The sequence below is a fragment of the Coregonus lavaretus genome (genome assembly GCF_964263955.1).
Source record: "Coregonus lavaretus genome assembly, chromosome: 10".
In the NCBI taxonomy this organism is placed as follows: Eukaryota; Metazoa; Chordata; class Actinopteri; order Salmoniformes; family Salmonidae; genus Coregonus; species Coregonus lavaretus.
In genome coordinates this window covers 23,361,699-23,378,470 of record NC_139997.1, presented here as the reverse complement: position 1 = coordinate 23,378,470, position 16,772 = coordinate 23,361,699, and the positions used below count along the sequence as shown (strand labels likewise).

The 16,772-nt window shown below is 44.2% G+C and overlaps 1 protein-coding gene across 3 annotated transcripts in view; it reads left to right on the top strand.

The window, feature by feature from the left end:
• LOC311136638 (cell adhesion molecule 1-like) overlaps positions 1-16,772 on the top strand; it is a 456,023-nt gene that overhangs the window by 327,894 nt on the left and 111,357 nt on the right. For 2 of the 3 annotated variants that reach the window (XM_084170838.1, XM_084170836.1), the window contains exons 2-3: positions 2,200-2,217; positions 16,511-16,657. In XM_084170838.1, coding sequence (XP_084026964.1) covers positions 2,200-2,217; positions 16,511-16,657 — 165 coding nt within the window. The remainder of the gene's footprint in view (positions 1-2,199; positions 2,218-16,510; positions 16,658-16,772) is intronic. The other variant, XM_084170837.1, reaches the window with a different exon arrangement.

The following is a 16,772-nucleotide window of genomic DNA, read 5'->3' as shown; positions in this document are numbered from 1 at the left end:
TTAGACTAACAGTGAAATGCTTACTTACGAGCCTTTCCTAACAATGCAGAGAGAAAAATAGAAAGATAATAACATGAGGAATAAATACACAACGATAACATGGCTATTAATGTCAGGTGCTAGGTTTCCATCCAATTGGCAACAGATTGTAATGCGAATATTCTAAAATCTGAATTAAAAACAATATGCACATTTTCCCACCAGAAATTGACTTGTTGCGGATAAAAGGATGTCCGTGATGATGTAGTGCACATAACAATTACTTTTGCAGTTAAATTCCCATGTACCAAATAAAAAATACAAGTTAAATTAGTTTCCATCGCCTTTTCAACTCTACTGATGGTTTAGTTTAAAAAATGTTTGCGTTATATAGCGAATGTGCCCACTCTGGTCTTGGCAGATGCGCTCTAGCCAACAGCTTGCAGATACAGTGCAGGTATAGCCTACATGATGAGATTATTATGGACAAAAGAGTGAGATTAATCATGTCACCAGAATAAGACCCTCTATATTTATTGGGAAGGAGCATCAATTCGGCGTGCACTTTCACCACCCTGTGAAGTTTATCATAATTTATTTAATCTGTAGCCTAATAAACTGCATGCATCCCGAGTCGCAGTGGGAGGACCATACAACATATCATCGCGTGACTCCGAGTTTACTTCGATATTATGGTTATTATATCAATATTTGTGCATAAAGGAGTTTTCACTGCCATTTCTCACATAATGAATTTTACAGACACAAAAAGATCTCACCTTGTCTAGCATATTTTGAATCATTTACATATTTGGAAAGTTTACAGACAAATTTGCTGTTTCCATCAGGCCTGCCATGAAATGTTTTATCTGACATGTACTTTACTTGCATAAAAAGGTTGGAAGGAAACCTGGTTTATGTATCAATGTGGATTAATCTATTACTGTGCTCATGGAGGCCTGGAGGGCTTTGGTGTAGTCAACCTGCTGACAATCTCAACACTTCATTTTGTGTGCATAATTAGGCTAATTTTGCTGAGGACTAGGGTGCTATCTCGAACCTAAAAGGGTTCTTCAGCTGTCCCCATAGGATAACCTTTTGAATAACCTTTTTGGTTCTAGGTAGAACCCTTTTGGTTCCAGGTAGAACTATTTTAGGTTCCATGTAGAACCCTTTCCACAGAGGGTTTTACCTGGACCCAAAAAGGGTTCTCTTATGGGGACAGCCAAAGAACCCTTTTGGAACCCCTTTTTCTAACAGTGTACCACTTGTGTTTTTACATGTTGGTTTGTTTTGTATCAGTAGAGGGTTGGAAAGATTCAGTCTGATTGCTAAGCAAAGTTCAATCGAAAAAATCTAGACGATGTCAGCCGATGACACATTTTAGACCATTTCAGACATCCATTAGATGTATCTGCACCACAAATAAGAGTTCAAATGTCTCTCAGGATATAAACGGAAACCGAAGAGGATATATTTTCTTTTCAGTCTCCACACTGAAAATGTCAACTGATTTCTCGGCTACTAGGAGGAATCGACAGAATCCCACTTGTCTCTTGGAGAATTTATAATTAGTATGTCACCGTGATTGAAATTTGGCAAATGTTGAAGGGATATGGGTTGTCTAATCAGAACCAGCCTCAGAGCAGAATCCGCTCTACGCTCGGTTGGCGTAGAGCGGTTTTAAAAGATGTAACAGGTGCCAAGTGAATTGGATTATTGGTGAAGATGCTCATTTTCAGGGGGATAGCGATGGCAGAAACCACAGATGGATAAAACTGGGACCTAAGATCTCTGGAATGGTGTAATTTGCTTTCAATGTCATGTGAATTGAACCACCAATAAGCTTGTGCTTGCTATTCAGACCAATTCTGAGATGTTCAATATTAAGCAATGTTTGTTATACTATGATTATTACAAGCTGTATTGAATATTACTTATAACTGAACAGTAAAATATTCTACTGGTGACTAGACTGAATTAAAATGCCTTGTGTGCTATTGAATGTATGTAACTATTCACCCTTTCCCTGTGAAGAAATCAAGCACCCTAGAAATCCTCTCTCTCTACCTTCTTATGTTAGCCTCACGCTATGCTAGTGAGCTAGCTCTCCTCTGCACTGGTGACTGTTGGGAGCAGTTAATCTGTGGTGAATGGGGCTTATCACTAATGCTAACGCTGCCCTCTTTCTGTTTTCCTTCCTCCTTTCCCTTGACACAGGAGCTGCTCAGTACCCAGGTAAACCCCCCTACCTCCTTCTCTCTTTTAATTTACTTATCTCTCTCTCACTCGTCTAGTGCCCTTCTCTTCTCTCCTAGTTTTTACAGAATGGTCGCCTCTCAGCGTTTAGTGTTTGTGTGTTGCATACTAACTATTGCAGTGGTCTTTCCATATGAATTTTATTTTCTCACACTTTCATTTTCTCTCACTGCCTTCATTTTCTTTCTCCTCTGCTTTCGTACATCTACCGCCGCTGCCGTCACCGCTTCATAGCTGCTGATAGAATATCTGTTGCTTCTGCATCTGCTTTTGTTTCTTCTTCACGTCTTTTCTTCCTCATCTCTTTCTTGTTCTTGTAACCTTTTGCTCTCTATAGCTTGTCTAGGGTCAGTTTAGTTGAGTACTGCATAATGGTTGATGTTAGACGTGGGGGCAGGGAGAGCTAATCTTAAAAGCAGTTTGTATGAGCAGAAGGTAACTAGACTCTAGAGCTACAGTTTGTCACATTCTCTTTTTCTTCTCAGTGTTGTTTTGTGTTAGGGTTTTAGATGTTGATGGTCTGTGGTATGTGAAATTGTTTGCATTGTCGATAAAACAACGTATTTTTGTGAATTAATTATGATATTGGAAGGACTTTGATGAACCAGTTTAAAGGCTTGTCACCTCACATGCCTCACTGGAATATATCACAAGTTATTCATAATGGACTTATTTTGATACTCCTTTTTTTAAATATATTTTTTACCCCTTTTTCTCCCCCAATTTCGTGGTATCTAATTGGTAGTTACAGTCTTGTCCCATCGCTGCAACTGGGCCAATTGTGCTCTGCCGCATGGGTCTCCCGGTCGAGCCTGGACTCGAACCAGGATCTCTAGTGGCACAGCTAGCGCTGCGATGTAGTGCCTTAGACCACTGCGCCACTCAGGAGGCCATTTTTCTTCTTCTATTTTTTTTCTTTTTTTCTTTTCTTTTTTTTACCCCCAATTTTGTGTTACCCAATTGGTAGTTACAGTCTTGTCCCATCGCTGCAACTCCCGTACGGACATGGGAGAGGCGAAGGTCGAGAGTCGTGCGTCCTCCGAAACACAACCCAACCGAGCCGCACTGCTTCTTGACACAGTGCCCACTTAACCCGGAAGCCAGCCGCACCAATGTGTTGGAGGAAACACCGTACACCTGGCGACCGAGTCAGCGTGCACTGCGCCCGGCCCGCCACAGGAGTCGCTAGTGCGTGATGGGACAAGAACATCCCTGCCGGCCAAACCCTCCCCTACCCTGGACGACGCTTTGCCAATTGTGCGCCTCCCCAAGGGTCCCGGTTGCGGCCGGCTGCGACGGAGCCTGGACTCGAACCAGGATCTCGCTGTCACCAAGTATCACCCAATTGGGCCACTCAAACACTTACAGTATGTTTGTGTTACACCATGGTACCATGGCAAAATGGTCTGAATTCGTGGTTGGAACTAAAATAAATGACACAAGCTACAAAGTAAGATCTATTTTTTGTCTTCAACTTGACTGTCTTTCATACAGTCAGCCACAATTAAATAGCACTTTAGCAGTTAGCATACAGTCACTACTCTCTCAACAACTCTAGTACATCTCCAGTCCCGGAGAGCTGCAGTGTGTGGATGTCTTTATTCCATCCCAGCTCATCTAATAATGGTCTAAATTGAAGACCACTATTAGTTAAGTCACTGAATCAGATGTGTTGGTGCAGGGGTGGAACCAAAGCCTGCACACTCTTTGGCTTTCTCGGACCAGAATTGTCCAACGCCTTCACAGCCTCATATCCGAACCAGACCACTAGCTTTTAGCACGTTAGCAGTAGACTACTGTAGACAGAGGTTGAGGACAGTCAGACATTGAAACTAGACGGCCCGACAACGCCCCTCACTGCGGCAGGGGTGATTAATGCTCCCACCCACCCACCCACTCACCCACCACCCACACCACACCATCCACATTCAATCACGCCAAAGATGCTGAGCCAGTATTGAACTAGCGTTCGCAAAAACACTGCCTCGCTTGGCAGAGGGCCTGGTGTGTGTGTGTGTGTTTAGCCCCTGCCTTCGATCCAATTATTAATGGCACCCTCCGTTATTTATACATATATAAATTAGAATTGAGCTGCAAAAGATTCTTCCCGAGGGGGATTGGACAGGGCCCAGCCCTTGTTAAGAGGAGGACAGTCCTTCACGGCTCTATGCTCAGTGATATCCAGTCCTATCCTACCCCACCCGCTGCTATGCTGTGGTCTTCCACAACAGATTGCCAACTGAGCATCACTGCTATGCTCTCCTTCCCCTCTGCCAAAGACATACTGTACTGTACAGTCACCATCTAGATATTAAGTAAAATACAAAAACTACAAAGCGCTTTATGGCCGGAGGACTGGTAAAAGTTGCTGGCTGTAAACTTCCAGTAAATCCCTATAGGGACTTGATGGGAGAGCTGTTGATGGGAGTGCTGTCCTTACATTTGACATTTTAGTCATTTAGCAGATGCTATTATCCAGAGCGACTTACAGTAGTGAGTGCATACATTTTCATACTTTTTCGTACTGGTCCCACATGGGAATTGAACCCACAACCCTGGCGTTGCGCTCTACCAACTGAGACAACAGGAAGGACATCACTCATGCTGGAGTTTGGACCTTTGAAGTTCCAGTCCCTTTGAAGTCTGGAATTGAAATTCAATTGTTCAGCTGACGTTATGGGCATTTTCCCAATTTGTGATTGGAATTCTATTTCATTTCCTGAACGGACAATAAACAGAGGCTGTCCTAATGATGTTCCGCAGGTGCAGAGGAGTAGATACATTCTCCAGACACTTGATTAGAATATATACTTAGTAATGCGACACTGCGCCTGGTACATCCACCATCTCTATTATACATTAATATTTCAGTCTGAGACCTTTGTGTTTCAGTCTAGATCAATTGTCTAGACTGATCCCATTTTAGTATAACTGACTGGAATTTAATTTAGGTTAGTTAAGGTCAATACTGTCCTATGAAAACTACCCAATCTAACAGAAAAGACCAACACATTATTTAATGCACTATAACCATGTTTCCTAAACCTCTCATTCAACCTCTCAGTTGAATCAGGTGTCCTAGTCCTGGAATACATTAAATACACTGCTCAAAAAAATAAAGGGAACACTTAAGCAAACACAATGTAACTCCAAGTCAATCACACTTCTGTGAAATCAAACTGTCCACTTAGGAAGCAACACTGATTGACAATACATTTCACATGCTGTTGTGCAAATGGAATAGACAACAGGTGGAAATTATAGGCAATTAGCAAGACACCCCAATAAAGGACTGGTTTTGCAGGTGGTGACCACAGACCACTTCTCAGTTCCTATACTTCCTGGCTGATGTTTTGGTCACTTTTGAATGCTGGCGGTGCTTTCACTCTAGTGGTAGCATGAGACGGAGTCTACAACCCACACAAGTGGCTCAGGTAGTGCAGCTCATTCAGGATGGCACATCAATGCGAGCTGTGGCAAGAAGGTTTGCTGTGTCTGTCAGCGTAGTGTCCAGAGCATGGAGGCGCTACCAGGAGACAGGCCAGTACATCAGGAGACGTGGAGGAGGCCGTAGGAGGGCAACAACCCAGCAGCAGGACTGCTACCTCCGCCTTTGTGCAAGGAGGAGCAGGAGGAGCACTGCCAGAGCCCTGCAAAATGACCTCCAGCAGGCCAAAAATATGCATGTGTCTGCTCAAACGGTCAGAAACAGACTCCATGAGGGTGGTATGAGGGCCCGACGTCCACAGGTGGGGGTTGTGCTTACAGCCCAACACCGTGCAGGACATTTGGCATTTGCCAGAGAACACCAAGATTGGCAAATTCGCCACTGGCTCCCTGTGCTCTTCACAGATGAAAGCAGGTTCACACTGAGCACATGTGACAGACGTGACAGAGTCTGGAGACGCCGTGGAGAACGTTCTGCTGCCTGCAACATCCTCCAGCATGACCGGTTTGGCGGTGGGTTAGTCATGGTGTGGGGTGGCATTTCTTTGGGGGGCCGCACAGCCCTCCATGTGCTCACCAGAGGTAGCCTGACTGCCATTAGGTACCGAGATGAGATCCTCAGACCCCTTGTGAGACCATATGCTGGTGCGGTTGGCCCTGGGTTCCTCCTAATGCAAGACAATGCTAGACCTCATGTGGCTGGAGTGTGTCAGCAGTTCCTGCAAGAGGAAGGCATTGATGCTATGAACTGGCCCGCCCGTTCCCCAGACCTGAATCCAATTGAGCACATCTGGGACATCATGTCTCGCTCCATCCACCAACGCCACGTTGCACCACATACTGTCCAGGAGTTGGCGGATGCTTTAGTCCAGGTCTGGGAGGAGATCTCTCAGGAGACCATCCGCCACTTCATCAGGAGCATGCCCAGGCGTTGTAGGGAGGTCATACAGGCACGTGGAGGCCACACATACTACTGAGCCTCATTTTGACTTGTTTTAAGGACATTACATCAAAGTTGGATCAGCCTGTAGTGTGGTTTTCCACTTTAATTTTGAGGGTGACTCCAAATCCAGACCTCCATGGGTTGATACATTTGATTTCCATTGATAATTTTTGTGTGATTTTGTTGTCAGCACATTCAACTATGTAAAGAAAAAAGTATTTAATAAGATTATTTCATTCATTCAGATCTAGGATGTGTTATTTTAGTGTTCCCTTTATTTTTTTGAGCAGTGTATATGAAATTGGCTGCGCTTAGTTGGAGCTGTTAAAACAACAGGTCCTCCTAAATATGTCTTGTTGAACAGCGTCTGCCTCCTCGGCTGACAAGCCTGTGCCACAAGGACCCCCCCCCCCCCCCCCCCCCCCCCCCCCCCACCGATGACATTAGGGCGTATGTGTGTGTGCATGCAAGTGTGTTTGTGTGTGTGTGAGAGAGAGAGGGTTCTTTCGGGGCAATCAATAGAGGTACACGTGAGAGGAGCAGAGGACATGGGCCTCCGCATGGCAGTTAATCTGCAGGCCGCAGTACAGGGATTAATATCTGTGTTCAGATCGGTCCTTGAGATCACATACACGCTCTTCTCTCACACAAATCACACACTCTTTCTCTCTCTCTCTCTCACGCTCTGCGCGTGCACACAAGCACACACACACAAATAAGCCTGCTAATACTGCACAATTTAAACAATTGCCAATCCCTCCTTTCTCTGATGTGTAAGTATTGGACTATAAATTGTGCCTTCCTGTATTATACTGATACTAAAATGTTTATTCTATTCTACTAAGCTATTTACTTTATGTTCGTATTATTATCTTTTATTATGTCTTATTGTTGTTGCATTGTCGAGAAGGAACCAGCAAGTAAGCATTTCATTGGACGGTGTATACCATGTGTATCATGTATATACAACTAATAAAACTTGAAACACACACTACGACACAGAGCTATGCCTGTACAATTGCGCACATGCTTTTGTCTTTGAATGATTACAGTCAATATTTACTTGTGTGCCCTTTGCATTTCTTTATTCTAGAAACCTCCAAAGCCTGTTGTAAACCCCAATGCAACCACTATATTTTTCCCTGAATTGATTGATTTGCAGGTGTTGTAAAGCACACTGTTTGAAGATGATGATGATCATCATCTTCATGAAATAAATTAAAATAAAGTGGATTGTAAGTAAGCCTCGCAAGGGCATGGAGACACCAGTAGATAACAGACATACCAGACTAGATAGTAGTGAGCAGCAGGTTTGTGAATGCTTTGTTTTGTGTTCATGTACAAGATGGCTGTGGAGAGACAGCCAGGTGCTAGAGCCACATAGTACATACACATACACATGCGCTCTCCCTCTCACACACACTAACACACACCACTAACCAAGAGGAGAAACAGTGAGTGTGGAGGAGGGGGGAAGAGGGATGCTGATAGCCTGTGTTCTGCTGCAGTGCCCTCTACCTCCCCACCTCTCTCTTTCTCTGTCTGTATCTCCCTCTTGTTCTCTCTCTCCATCTCTCTCTCTCCTCCTTCAGCCCTTCTGCAGGGTCTCAGCCTGCTTTTGTTTATCTGGCTTGGGGTGGAGGAGAGGTGACCCCTCCATCCCTCCTTCTCTCTCCCTGCCTCCCTCCCTCTCTCTCCTCCCGGAAAGAGATTTCCAAATGAGAGAGCATAATAGCGGGCCCTCTGATAGCGCGCCCAGGCCACCACTGCCTCTCTGACGCATTAATCACTGTGCTACCACCCCCCTCCCCTCCCACACATCCTCCCATCCCTCCCTCCACACACACACAGACACACACTCATCCTCCCATCCCTCCCCCCACACACACACAGACACGCACACATCCTCCAATCCCTCCCCTCACACACACATCCTCCCATCCCTCCCCCCACACACACACAGACACACACACATCCTCCCATCCCTCCCTCCCCCCACACACAGACACGCACACATCCTCCCATCCCTCCCCTCACACACACATCCTCCCATCCCTCCCCTGACACACACATTCTCCCATCCCTCCCCCCACACACACACATCCTCCCATCCCTCCCCTGATTCATATGCTTTTCTGCACCACTTCTCTACATCCACATATCCATCCACGGACAGTTCCCACGTGAGCTCCATTTTCCTGGTCATTAGCACCACACAGGCCAGGCCTCCCCCTCCTTGTGTACTTCTCTTCTCCCTCTCTTTATTGGAATGCACTGCGAATGTATCCCCACTGTCTCCTCTCCGAGTGGAGAGGGGGATGGTGATGAGGGAAGGAGGGAAGGAGGGAAGGAGGGAGAGAGGGAAGACCAGCACAGAATAGCCTTTGAGGGATTTTCTCGGGTGTTTTCTCCTCCAAAGCATGGAGGCGTAGGAGGTCAGTTTATAAACACTGTCTCGAAATCTGCATGTAAAAACACCATGCTGTCGTTGCTAATTAGCCACTACAAAAGCTTCTTCAAACTTTTCTTCGGGGCGAGTAATCACATCTTAAGCACTAGGCCCTTTTTGTATTTTGAATATGCTTTATGATTCTGGGTGGCATCAGTTCACTGGTAACATAATTGTTTGTAAGAGCGTTTCGTAAGTGTTTGAATAAAAATAACTGTCAAGAACAAACAATTACCACTTAGTGAAATTACTTAGTAAAAGTCAAAGATGATGTGGAATCATTCTTAGTCATTCCCTTTGAATGAGCGAGCTATCTCAAATACTAAAACATCCTCAGTATTTAAGAGGAAAATTAAACCACTTGACATCGTTCAATGATTCAGCATCATCACTATCAAACCTTTGATTTTATTACTGTGCAATAAAATATCTCTATAACGTCCTCTTTACTCCATTTAATAAGATTTGTCTAATCATAAAAGCAGGCCATTTCTAAACGGTGTAAATCAGGCTTAATACATTTGATATTATTGAGTAGAAGCAGGGTTCTTTTAGTCTGGTCCTAGATATGTGTGTGCTGTACAGCCAACTATGATTTGGCATGACATTGAACATAGGAGTTGGCAAGACAGCACAAACAGATTGGGACCAGGCTATGGTTCTTTACATCAAAGCAGTGTGTGTGAATATGAGACAGTGACTGGTTGGTTAGGGATTTTGGCAGGGCTGCATCACCATGCATTTCTGTTGAACAGGGTCTCCCACTCACAGATGAAGGGGTCAATGGCCGCTGCCACTCATCTGGTCCACAGCAGAATTGGATTATGAAAAATCGCAGGGAGAGGATAAAAAGAGCCTCTTGTTTTTGCGGGATCACCAGCAAACTCACACAGACACACAAACACGTGCATGAACACATGCACACACACAGAGAGAGAGAGAGACAGACACATACACAGAATGCCAGCAGATGAGAATCAAATCATCCAGGGTGCTTAGATACACCCTGACTATCAAACACGCTCTCAGTGAGAAATGACTAGTTGACCTCACATATTCACCATGTCAAAATACAGCATTGTTTGTTTGTTCTAAAATGTCCCCTTAGCTGTAGTATGACACATAAGCTAAGCGTAAGCACAAGCTACAGGACTAGTTAAATGCTGGGAAAATAGACCCTTCAACACTAATCTGACAGAACTGGATAGATGTAACCAATACAGTGGCAACCTTGCTTTTCACCCAATAAATTATGTTAGTTCAGTGTTAATCTCAAGGTAGGACACCAGCCTTGTGCATATTAACAGGGTAAAGTGCTCTACAAGCACTCCAATAACATTCCAATAACATTCTAGCAACATTACTTACTTATAGGCAGTTAGCATTAACAGGGTACAGTTCAACAAAGAGGGTGGCACAATAAGAGCTCCTCACTGCGTCTGTCAATAGCCTGCTGTGTACTAGCTAGCTAGCTAGCTAGCTCAAGAGCCCATTCTGTACGCAACTCCCATGGTCAATACTAATTTGACACCGGTGCTATTTTCTCTGATCGAACTTGCAGAGGGTGTACTGGGGGGGCTAGTACCGGCCCTGGCTGCCGGACCCTCTACGCTCCCATCTACAGAGAGAACAGGGCCAATGACGAGGGCACGATGACCTTTCCAATCCAGCGGTGTGCTCCAGCCTTCAGCCAGCTGTCAGTGACTTGCACCGCATGTGGGCTTCTCCCAGCCGCTGGTGCTCTCTCTCTCATGTCAGGGCGAGCGTGGAAATGTACCACACACTAGCGAAGACACACTCGGGTCTCTCTCTCTCTCACACACACACACACACACACTCAAATGTGTGCACAAACACACTCACACAAGTTCAGTCGAGCACACACACACACACAGTGTAGGCTAGTGCTGCTGAAAGTACAGAGCATCCTCATCTGACAAGTTTAATATAGGCCAGAATGATCAATGCTCTGTGCTAGCGCTTTTGAACGCCACTAATTACATACAAAGATAATGTCACAGATCTGTTTGAACAAGTTATGCAAATTCCACCGATATGAATCCTTTCTTGCATGACGGCAAGCCTTGTTGATTGTTGACGCATGCACAGAAAGCAAATGCACAGCAAAGTGGGTCCACAGCAAAGCTTAGAGAGCCTTGAGAGGGAAAACTAATGTTATGTTGCACATGCTAGTTCGGTTCTGTGTTTACAAGATGCCATTTGCAAATAATTAATTTGATTCCTGTCAGTAAGGAATTAATTTATTTTGTTGTTCAATCAATTAATTGAAGCATAGAAACAATAGTCATCCTCCAAGTAAGATACATATGTCCCTGTGCCCATTCTGGTACTGTTAGACCATATCTCTGTTTATCCTCTGTTTTCTGGTCAGGTGCATGCAGGGTGCATGCAGGGTGAGTTGAAAGGCTTTTTCCACAACTCTTCATGAGTATAGCTAGGTTTTTGCTAAAGACTCATCCAATATCCACACACATCTCTCCCATATGTCGGAACTCCTTCAAGACTGTTGGAAAAGCATTCCAGGTGAAGCTGGTTGAGAAAATGCCAAGCGTGTGCAAAGCTGTCATCAAGGCAAAGAGTGGCTACTTTGAAGAATCTCAAATATATAATATATTTGTTTAACACTGTTTTGGTTACTACATGATTCCATATGTGTTATTTCATAGTTTTGATGTCTTCACTATTATTCTACAATGTAAAAAATAGTAAAAATAAAGAAAAACCCTTGAATGAGTAGGTGTATCCAAACTTTTGACTGGTAGTGTATATCAACACGCCCACACGATCAGCCTTTCGATGGCAAAAGGAGGCTAAGGGAAATAAATGATTTAAAACATACACTACATGACCAAAAGTAGGTGGACACCTGCTCGTCGAACATCTCATTCTAAAATCATGGGCATTAATATGTAGTTGGTCCCCCTTTGCTGCTATAACAGCCTCCATCCTTCTGGGAAGGCTTTCCACTAGATGTTAGAACATTGCTGCAGTGACCTGCTTCCATTCAGCCACAAGAGCATTAGTGAGGTCAGGCACTGATGTTGAGGATTAGGCCTGGCTCGCAGTCGGCGTTCCAATTCATCCCAAAGGTGTTTGATGGGGTTGAGGTCAGGGCTCTGCAGGCCAGTGAAATTCTTCCACACCGATCTCGACAAACTATTTCTGTATGAACTTCGCTTTGTGCACGGGAGCATTTTCATGCTGAAACAGGACAGGGCCTTCCCCAAACTGTTGCCACAAAGTTGGATGCACAGAATCGGCTAGAATTTCACTGTATGCTGTAGCGTTAAGATTTCCCTTCACTGGAACTAAGAGGCCTAGCCCGAACCATGAAAAACAGTCCTAGACCATTATTCCTCCTCCACCAAACTTTACAGTTGACACTATGCATTGGGGCAGGTAGCGTTCTCCTGGCATCCGCCAAACCCGGACTGCCAGATGGTGAAGCGTGATTCATCACTCCAGAGAACGCGTTTCCACTGCTCTCGAGTCCAATAGCGGCAAGCTTTACACCACTCCAGCCGACGCTTGGCATTGCGCATGGTGATCTTAGGCTTGTGTGCGGCTGCTCGGCCAATGAAACCCATTTCATGAAGCTCTCGACGAACAGTTCTTGTGCTGACGTTGCTTCCAGAGGCAGTTTGGAACTCGGTAGTGAATGTTGCAGACCATTTTTACATGCTACCTGCTTCAGCACTCGGCGGTCCTGTTCTGTGAGCTTGTGTGGCCTACCACTTCGCGGCTGAGCTGTTGTTGCTCCTAGATGTTTCCACTTTACAATAACAGCTCTTACAGTTGACCAGGGCAGCTCTAGCAGGGCAGAAATGTGACTTGTTGGAAAGGTGGCATCCTATGACAATGCCACGTTGAAAGTCAGTGAGCTCTTCAGTAAGGCCAGTCTACTGCCAATGTTTGTCTATGGAGATCGCATGGCTGTGTGCTCGATTTTATGCACCTGTCAGCAACGGATGTGACTGAAATAGCCGAATCCACTAATTTGAAGTGGTGTCCGCATACTTTTGTATATGTAGTGTATATTTGGAGTTATTTTCATGAAATAAACACACAGTGATTTATTAGGCTTACAGTTATGATTTAAAAATCTAAACAAAAAGACTGCGGCTTTAAGTAAATTTGCAATCCAGATTAGGCTAGCTGTTGGTAGTGACTCGATACGGTTGACATTTTCTGGGTGACGTCTGTGTACGTTTGTTGTTGTCATTAATGAGCATGTTCCCTCGTAAGTATTCCCCCTCACGACTTGTGTTCAAGTGTTTGTTCACCAGAGGAAGAACAAATAACTGAATGAACACATCCCATGGTTTGAACTCCTAGCCCACTGTAGTAGGAGACTAAATTTAGCAGCATCGCCACGGCAACACCCGCTGCACTAGTTACCTTCCATGTTTAACCTTCGGCAGGATAACCTTTATCCTGAAGAAACATAGTGTTTGTGTAGCATATTAGCATATCATATTAGCCTAGCATGTTACCATAGCATATTAGCATATATCCAATAACGGCTTTCCTTATTGAAAAGTAGGCTGAATTCGCTTCTTACAAGTGGGGAGTGTGCCTTTTTATGGCGAGGTTCATTTTCAGGGCTGTTATTTGGCAGGCTGATTTAAATCGTGTTTGTCTATCCTGGCGATTGCTTTCTTCCCCTGACAACTAGACATGCAAATTAGCATTTGATGTGTTGCAGGTCCATTCAGGTTCCCCTTAATAGCTCCTAGGGGAGGGAACAATAAATATAGAATAGAGTTTTTATTTTGTATTATTATTTATTGAAGATACGCATCCAGGAGGCAAGAGATGTATCTAGGAGATTATGAAAATCAAAGACACTCTCTCCCTCTCTCTCTCTCTCTCTCTCTCTCTCTCTCTCTCTCGCTCTCTCGCTCTCTCTCTCTCTCTCTCTCTCTCTCTCGCTCTCTCTCTCGCACTCTCGCTCTAATGAAGTAGCTCAAATCCATTTAAAGTGTGTACATGTGCATCTTTTGGTTTCGTAGTAGATTTACAGGGAGATTTTCAGGTGCAAGACCACAGTTGATTTATGAAGTCTTCTATTGGCTTGTGATACAGTCTGGGGTCACACACGAGGTCAGCCATCAGGAGCAACCTTTACCAGCTCACTCATAAAACACACATGCACACACACACACTAGGGATTCATATTTTCCTGAAACAATACCGTGAATAATACGGAAGTGCCCTTTTAAAGCATTTAAAACCAAAATATGGTCACTCAGGGTTCTCCCAAAATAAGATTGTCGCTGCGCCACATTGCCGTCTTGGCTGCGCCAGTATGTAAAGATTTCACAGCAAGTGAAACTGATATTTAGTAATGATAGAGTAACTTTGATCGGCAATTACATTGTTGCGAAACTGGCCGTTCATAAATTCAGGGCGTTATCATGTTCCTCAATTAATTCAGTGCATTTCAGCAGTAGTCCTAGGCTATCTCGATACAGAGCGTGCTCAGGACACACAGAGCGCAGGCCATAGCGTTGTCGAATTGTAAAAACTTTGTAACGGCAGTCAAACAAAAGTTAAATGACCAAAGTTGCTAAGCTTGCTAGATAACCTCCAACGAATGACAGAATATCTCCTATTTGGCTAAATCGAGTTGATGATTATACAGATAGCAGATCAGCTCATGAATAACGGGGCGGTGAAGAGAGGATATTGTTTAAATATCAAGGTATCTTAATGGGGACCAACTCTGTAAAAAAATATATCCATATCTACTCTCATACCGTTTGTTGATCACAAATTCAATACCGAAGCTCTCATATGGGCAGCAATATGAGACAGTGCAGAGAAGCGGGGGAAATGTTATAGTGGTATTTTGACATGCGTAGGTAAGACGTGCTTTGATAATGCAACCTATGGATTACAGAATAAAGTTAGGAATTTTCATGCGAGACAGGAGTCAGGATTTTGGGTTTTAGTGGGACTGTGACGATAGGATAATTGCCTCTTTTTAAGGCTACTACATGAGTCAATAGATCAATAATACACTTGATTTAGGCTACATTATTGCAGGCTAAATGTTTCTGATCAGTGATAGATGAGCAAACAAATAAATGAGCTACCACTTCCACTTGTCCAGCCAGAGATCAAATAACCAAATATACAGACAGAGATTCAGTGAAACAATATCACATTGATATTAGACAAGTCACAGGCTTTTGGTCGGGAGTAAGATAGGCTACTATGCGAGTGAAGAGCAAAATCCACTTGTATAACATGCTAGCAACAAGTTTTTATCAGCTAATATATGAGCAAACTAGAATAAAGATGATCATTAGCACTCACCTCAATTTAGCTAATCACTTCATCATTATTTGAATCAGCTGTGTAGTGCTAGGGCAAAAACCAAAATGTGCACGCAGGAGGGGCCCCAGGAACGAGTTTGGGAAACCGTGATCGAGGTGACCATACACGACTATTGCTTGAAAGGTGTATAACTGTTGTACAGTATATGACTTTGGGAGTTTCAGTATAAGTAATAATTTGATACATGCCTTCAACTGCATTAGCCTACTTTATTCCAATATGTTCATCATTCAGTTGATCATAACTAAGGTGAGTTTTCCTGTCTCTGCAATTTTTCGAGGCCCAATGGCTGTTTCCTTGTCTCCTAACTCCATTGCCGCCCACCTCGGCCGCGTTGTTCTCAACACTAATTTAAATCAATTTAGACTACTGTTTTCTAGAAATCTAGCATTTAATTTCTGTGATGTCGGACCAGGCCTGGGCTCGTGCTTTCAGCTCACCGGGCTTGATTCGGACCGGGATTGAATTTTCAGTTCTGATTAGAACTCTAAACTGCATTCGGGTCTCGTGTGCAGTCTCCGTAAGTGTCAATTATGCGTATGCTTTGAATTTATGGCGTAAATACGCTAGTCTCAAGGCTTCCATGCGACAACCTGTTTGGATAATGTGGTATTTTATTTTGGGCCAATCTGCTGCTGCACATTTTGTGTATTGTGTGGAATTGCATTAGTGCGACATTGGGGTAAAATGTTGTAATTTCCCGGGTCTATTTTTTCGGGAAATGTGAAGAGTGGTCCCTGGACAGTCCTGGGATCCCGGTTACCCATGTTAATCCCAAACACACTTGAAGAAGCAAATACATAATACATACCATGTTGGTGTAGGAAAAATAATGCCAAAAGGTAGTACCAACTTCATTCCATACACGTTTGCAAACCAAATTGTGCTCACTCAGATATGATATTTTCACACCTTTCCAGCACAGTTCCAGCAACTATGGTGGATGTGTAACCAGGTTAAGTACAGCTCGGTTTGGCTTGGCTTGGTTTGGCTCAGTGGTGTGAAAAACTATACTGCACACAGCCTGCCAGTTGTAATGACGAGTGTGTGTCTCTGTCTGTGCCCTGTAGTCCAGAGTCAGAACCTGGTGACGGACAATGTGGCGGTGGTGGAGGGCGAGGTGGCTGTCATCAGCTGCCGGGTGAAGAACAACGATGACTCGGTCATCCAGCTCCTCAACCCCAACAGACAGACAATCTATTTCAGAGACGTCCGACGTGAGTACCACACATACACACAGACTGGCATACACACGTGGCCTGGAAATATATACAGTGGGGAGAACAAGTATTTGATACACTGCCGATTTTGCAGGTTTTCCTACTTACAAAG